This window comes from Monopterus albus, unplaced genomic scaffold, assembly GCF_001952655.1.
Source record: "Monopterus albus unplaced genomic scaffold, M_albus_1.0 scaffold35.1, whole genome shotgun sequence".
NCBI lineage: Eukaryota > Metazoa > Chordata > Actinopteri > Synbranchiformes > Synbranchidae > Monopterus > Monopterus albus.
Window position 1 is genome coordinate 1,729,874 of NW_018127915.1, and position 6,878 is coordinate 1,736,751.

A 6,878-nucleotide genomic window follows, 5' to 3' on the forward strand; every position below is an offset into this window, starting at 1 on the left:
AGTTTTTCCAGAATTTTTGAAAATTGTGACAACAGAGAAATCGGTCTATAATTTGTGAGGTTGTGCTTATCACCAGATTTATACAGAGGAATAACCTTTGCTATTTTCATATTATTGGGGAACTGCCCAAGTCGAAACGACATATTAAAAATATGGGTTAATGGTTTACATATCCCCTCAATTACCCACTTGACAGTTGTCATGGTGATACCATCACTATCACTGGATGTTTTGTTACCACATTTATTCACTATCTCTATAATTTCCTTTTCAACTATGGGCTTCAAAAACATAGAACTCATGTTCCTTTCAATTGTATTATTATTTATAGTGACGGATGTATCATCAGTACAAATGCTTCTTCCTAACCATGATGATGATGGGACCCCAAGAATAGGATTCTCTCCTTAATATGTAAAAATTGGTGAGGCCTTATCAGGGGTTGATCTGACCAAAACTGAAGTTTAATTAGTGTAAAAAGCTATTATTGGGAGGAAGGCTGGTGCCGAAAGTGCTAAAATATTCTCTCACCTTGTCCTGAAATAAAGCGTGAAATTCAAAGACGTAGGAGACATTGTTTTGCTGTATTGTGTTATATAAATTACCCATTATCATTTCAGCCCTCCACTGACTCTTCTTTTTCCTCACAGATTGGCACAGAGTGGGATCCAAAGGAAAGGATCTTCCGTAACTTTGGTGGGTTGATGGGCCCTTTGGATGAACCCCTGGCTGTCCAGAAGTGGGCCCGTGGTCCCAACCTCACAGCCACTATTGTGTGGATTGACCCAGCTTTAGTGGTAGCAGCATCTTATGACATTACAGTGGATGCAGATGCAGAGTACACTCAGTATAACCCGCCGCTGCAGCGCCCCCTGCGGCCCGGGGCCTGGACTGTACGGGTATTAAAGCAATGGCAGCGAGTTGCAGAAGTTCGTTTTCTTGTCATGCCATTAACCTTCAAAGACAAGGAGCCACTACGTAAAGGTGAGATGTGGAATCTACTCTGCCACTTTAAAGACAACACTGGTGATAATGTAACAAAACCCATGAGAAGACCAAAACTAATGTGACAGTCCGTCTCTCAGTACTTTGACTTTTCTTCCCTGGTACCTGCTAAAGATGTAAATCTTTAAACACAAGTTACAAAAGGCTCAAATTACTGAAACAGTATTTTCACAGATTGGTGTTAAAGAAAGAAAACATGCTGTATTTGTGTCAGACGCAGCATTAACTGAAGGTTCAAAGTTGAATATGTGTTAACTCTTCTGCAAATTTCCTCATTTCATTTTCTATTTTTCTGCAAATGTCAATGTCCTCTCCAGAAGAGGACCGCTTGCTCCATGCAGGACCCCCAGGGAACCTATACCTGGAGCAGAGCTTCCAGCAGCTGAGTGCCGTTCTGAAGCTGCCTTCCCAGGAGTCCGCCATGCGGGAGGCCCAGCGTAATGCCCAGCTCATGGGTAAGTCCCTTGAAGCGTGGGTGGACAGTAGCATGGGGACCTTCTGGGTTACTGGCAATGTGTGCGCCCAGCAGACTTCCTCTTGCCCAGCATTGGGACTTTGCTTCAAAACCTCCTGGAGCTCCTTATCTCCAGATCCCAAATCTGAACTGGGCCCAGTTAAAAGTGATGGGCGGATCAGGTAGCCCCAAGAGAGGAGAACCTGCAGACTTCAATACATACACAGGAAGACTCTGGGAGAGCTGGACCTGCACTGGAGATCTCCCAGAGAACCTGTGTGAGCCAGATCTTATCTCCAAGGTCAGCTCAGAGCTCAAGGGTACATAAACAACAAGGCATCTTCCTGCACTAAGGAGTCGAGACACTCTTGGAGGAGTGGAAATACAGACCTGAAAGAAGAGGTTACGACTACTGGAAATTTGCACTTACAAGATTACAATTGCAAAGTCTTGTGTTGCTGTTCACTGAACCGATACATGGGTGCAAGACGTATGGCACAGGCTTTCAGTCGGGGTCTGTCTGGATCAGGGTTTGAACAGAACCTTCTGCAGATGTTTGAACTCGGCACAGTTTTCTTTTCTGCCTTGAAAGAATTAGAAATTTTGTCAGAAGTCAACAACAGGCTCCTCGCTGTGTTCTGTCTTCATTTCAAGGGAGAGCAGAACCTATGGATCATATTATTGTGCTTATTTTGAAGCATTTTTACATAATCACAAGGAGCAGACAAATGTTTTGCACTTTACTATAAGATTGTGATGTTACACAGAAGTCACTCAGTTACAGTGTGAGGAGTAGAAGTAAAGAAGTCATGAATAAGGTCACATCATTTGTTTTTATTATGCACTAGGCTCTGAGACAGGTACGTAACTGCACTGTCACTCCTTGTTACACAGACACATCAGTAAATACTTGGACTGTAATCTGCGTTCGTACAAAGGGTGGGGTGTTTAGGTTTAGAGACTTATGTTTGGTGCAGCATATCATTTCAAAAACATGTAATATTTTTTGTATGCTTTGTCCATTAGTTTCCTTTAACTATTTATCCGTTCAGAATAGTGTTCCTGGTCAGAGGAAGTGCCTAGACAGCTGCAGACAGTGCGGCTGCATTCAGAACTCCTCAGAAATGGCTGAAGTCCATGCGCGGTTTAAATGTGCTGTTGTCAGAAGTTCCAGAACAAACAAGAGGACCCCGACTTGCTGCTGTCGAAATCCTGACGGTGCTGCAACGATTCCTCAGTTAACCGACCAGTCGGTCGATTAAAACAATCAGCTGCTCTTTGGGGAATCAAATAATAAGTTAGTACATTTTTCAAGAAAAAGCAAAACATTTACTGATCTCGTATATGAAATTGTTGCTCTTCTCGATCTTACTATAGATTCAATATTTGAGTTTTTGGACTGTTAGTTGGACAAAATATGACATTTGATGATGTCACCTTGGACTCCAGGATGTGGTGAAGGGTGCTTTTCACCATTTTCTGGTACTTTATTGAAACCAGCAAGTCATTGGTTAATCATTTCAATAAACCTCAGATTAATTGATAATAAAAATAACCATTGGTTGCAGCCCTAAAATAATTTGTCACTCAGTGGCCAGTTTAGCAAGATGAGGAAAATTTTGATGAAACTTGGGGGAAAATTTTGGGAAACATGCTTTTTCACATTCTTACTTGAGAGTTTGTTCAAGTACAAAGCTTGATAGCGCACACATGAGCTAAATATGAAGCTACAGCCACCAGCGGGCTAACTTCTAGCTAGCCTGGTTCTGTACAGAGGGAACCAGGGGTTTGGCTTTCTCTGTTGAGACCAGTAATATCAAGACCTGCAGGTTGCTTAGCAACAGGTCTTGATCATGTAGCCCAGCACTAGTGATTTTTAGACGTGTCCTGGTGGATTTTGTTGGTTTCCTGCCGTTTCCACCCGTTTCGCTGTGCTAAGCTAAGCTAACTAGCTGCTGACTGTAGTTTCATAATAACTGTTCCAGTAGGAACCAATCTTTTCATCAAGATGACAAAAGCAAGACTTTCAAACTCTAAACGTGGTTAGATATCAAGTTAGTTGGTCAACAGCAGACGTTATGTTTAGGTTTGGGTAAGTCAAGCTGCCTTTACTTAGAAAATTTAATCGTTTACTATGGGACTGTCGCTTCCACAGATGTGCAATTCATGCCTTTTCAGAGGATAGTGACCCCTCTTCTTTCTTAGATTGTGTTTTTACCTAGTGTTATGTGACCTTTTGTTATGTTTGTTTTCAAGTGACCTTGTTTACATTGCACAGTACAGTTGCTTCAGTGAAGCCCCAGTTTTACCGAGGTAGGAGCGGCATAACAGATGTTATTTTTCTACACTGTTTTAGAGGATGTTTTGTCCGTTCATCTCCAGTGCTCTGGTAAATTGCTGTCTACTTCTGTTGTGATTGCCAGTCCACCTATTCAGTGTGATTTGAAGCAGGCCTTCAGTTTTTAGTGGGGGCGGGATGTTGAGGTTTCCATACATGCTGCTCGTGTCTGAGTAGGGACCTTCAGCCTGTCACTGTAAGCCACAGGAGATGCATTCTGACTCATGGACTCAATAAAAACACTTCAATGAAGGGTTTCTTTCATAGTGTTTACTTTCATTTTCTTTACATTTCTCTCATCTTTGAGTTTAGTGACATTCAGCTGCTAATTCTGGTTCTTTAACACTTCTCTGCACATTTACAAAGGTTCCTTTAAAGCAGACGAGGTCGGGGTGTCTGAGGAGGAGAGGAACTCTCCAGGGTGCTGAACACTTTCTCGTAAAAATACTTGACATAATTCTACTTTATAAATACTTTAAGCACCCTTTCCTATAAACATTTAGTCAGGTTTGGGCAGCTTCCTCACACAACTCGAGGTCTTAGTTGAGGATATACAGTGGTGTGAAAAAGTGTTTGCCCCCTTACTGATTTCTTATCTTTTTGCATGTTTGTCACACTGTAATGTTTCAGATCGTCAAACAAATTTATATATTAGTCAAAGATAACACAAGTAAACACATCATGCAGTTTTTAAATGAAGGTTTTTATTATTAAGGGAAAACAAAATCCAAAACTATATAGCCCTGTGTGAACAAGTGTTTGCCCCCCTGTCAAAACACTGGTTTATCGCACCTGAGTTCAATTTCTCTAGCCACACCCAGGCCTGATTACTGCCACACCTGTTCGCAATCAAGAAATCACTTAAATAGGACCTGCCTGACAAAGTGAAGTAGACCAAAAGATCATCAAAAGCTAGACATCATGCCGAGATCCAAAGAAATTCAAAAACAAATGAGAAAGACAATAATGGAGCTCTATCAGTCCGGAAAAGGTTATAAAGCCATTTCTAAAGCTTTGGGACTGCAGCGAACCACAGTGAGAGCCATTATCCACAAATGGCGAAAACATGGAACAGTGGAGAACCTTCCCAGGAGTGGCCGGCCGACCAAAATTACCCCAAGAGCGCAGCGACAACTCATCCAAGAGGTCACAAAAGACCCCACAACAACATCCAAAGAACTGCAGGCCTCACTTGCCTCAGTTAAGGTGAGTGTTCATGACTCCACCATAAGAAAGAGACTGGGCAAAAATGGTTTGCATGGCAGAGTTCCAAGACGAAAACCACTGCTGAGCAAAAAGAACATAAAGGCTCGTCTCAGTTTTGCCAGAAAACATCTTGATGATCCCCAAGACTTTTGGGATAATACTCTGTGGACAGACGAGACAAAAGTTGAACTTTTTGGAAGGTGTGTGTCCCATTATGTGTGGCGTAAAAGTAACACCGCATTTCAGAAAAAGAACATCATACCAACAGTAAAATATGGTGGTGGTAGTGTGATGGTCTGGGGCTGTTTTGCTGCTTCAGGCCCTGGAAGACATGCTGTGATAAGTGGAACCATGAATTCTGCTGTGTACCAAAATATCCTGAAGGAGAATGTCCGGCCATCCGTTTGTGACCTCAAGCTGAAGCGAACTTGGGTTCTGCAGCAGGACAATGATCCAAAGCACACCAGCAAGTCCACTTCTGAATGGCTGAAGAAAAACAACATGAAGACTTTGGAGTGGCCTAGTCAAAGTCCTGACCTGAATCCAATTGAGATGCTGTGGCATGACCTTAAAAAGGCAGTTCATGCCCGAAAACCTTCCAATGTGGCTGACTTACAACAATTCTGCCAAGATGAGTGGGCCAAAATTCCTCCACAGCGCTGTGGCAGACTCATGGCAAGTTATCGAAAACGCTTGATTGCAGTTGTTGCTGCTAAGGGTGGCCCAACCAGTTATTAGGTTTAGGGGGCAAACACTTATTCACACAGGGCTTTGTAGTTTTGGATTTTGTTTTCCCTTAATAATAAAAACCTTCATTTAAAAACTGCATGATGTGTTTACTTGTGTTATCTTTGACTAATATATAAATTTGTTTGACGATCTGAAACATTACAGTGTGACAAACATGCAAAAAGATAAGAAATCAGTAAGGGGGCAAACACTTTTTCACACCACTGTAAGCCTGAGGCAAGCACAAAACACTGGGGAAACGAAAGAACTGGCCAAAATAGGAGAAGTTTAAATCTTTAATTGATTTCCAAGAGCTCACCTGCCCAGAAAACCTAGACTATTTATTCAATTTATTTTTCAGTTCTATTTATATAGTGCCAACAAATACTTCACGTTACTGCCAAGGTGGTTCAAACCTTACCTCTACCGACTGGCAGACTGTGGATTTCATTGCTTCCACATGCAACTGTTTGATGGTTTATACGCTTAAAAACGCTCAATAACTCAACTGTTCAGTTCGTCTTAGATTAGTTCTGTATTGTGTGGGAGCCTGTCCAGCTTGCCCAGGAACTAACTGCGTGGCTATATTTGCTGGTTTTGCCTGCCAGAAACTACAGAGCATACTAGATATAGATGGCTCCAGCTTTTGTAGCAAAATGGCCTTCACTTATTTAAATGTCAAATAAATGTTTAAGCACATATAAAGACTGTTTCACTAGAAACTGCCTCAGTGGGAATGAAGAAGATAAAGAGAAAGAATGCAACTTTTGGAAAGATTGTACAAAAAAAGTTGTTTTGTTTTTTTAAACTGTTCATTCTACATTCTGGTGCAATCCTGTTTAGTTCAATAATAGCTCTTGATGTGAAGGCTTCAAGTAAAATTATCGGCATTGAAAACATCTGCTGCGTAATTACATTGTCAGCTCCCGGTGAGGAGAGATGATAGCGGACGCCTGCTGTTCCTTCTTTCTGCTCCCTCTAAGCCCATACTTTCAGATTGGCTTCTTCTTAAATTGTTTAAAATTAATTAAAGAGTTATATTGAAATCTGTGGGTTATTGCATTCATGAAGCATCTGAGTCGGGGCCTGTCGTTCACCCTGAACCTGTAGACAAAATATACATCTGGCAAATATGCTTTTCACTCA

The 6,878-nt window shown here is 41.7% G+C and overlaps 1 protein-coding gene across 1 annotated transcript in view; it reads left to right on the plus strand.

Annotated features, from left to right (window-relative positions):
• The window catches only part of xylt2 (xylosyltransferase II), a 14,703-nt gene extending 10,654 nt beyond the window's left edge, over nucleotides 1–4,049 (plus strand). The window contains exons 10-11 of the mRNA XM_020597843.1: nucleotides 651–984; nucleotides 1,323–4,049. Of these exons, the coding sequence (XP_020453499.1) occupies nucleotides 651–984; nucleotides 1,323–1,645 (657 nt within the window). The 3' untranslated portion in view covers nucleotides 1,646–4,049. The remainder of the gene's footprint in view (nucleotides 1–650; nucleotides 985–1,322) is intronic.
• Nucleotides 4,050–6,878: the final 2,829 nt, after the last annotated feature.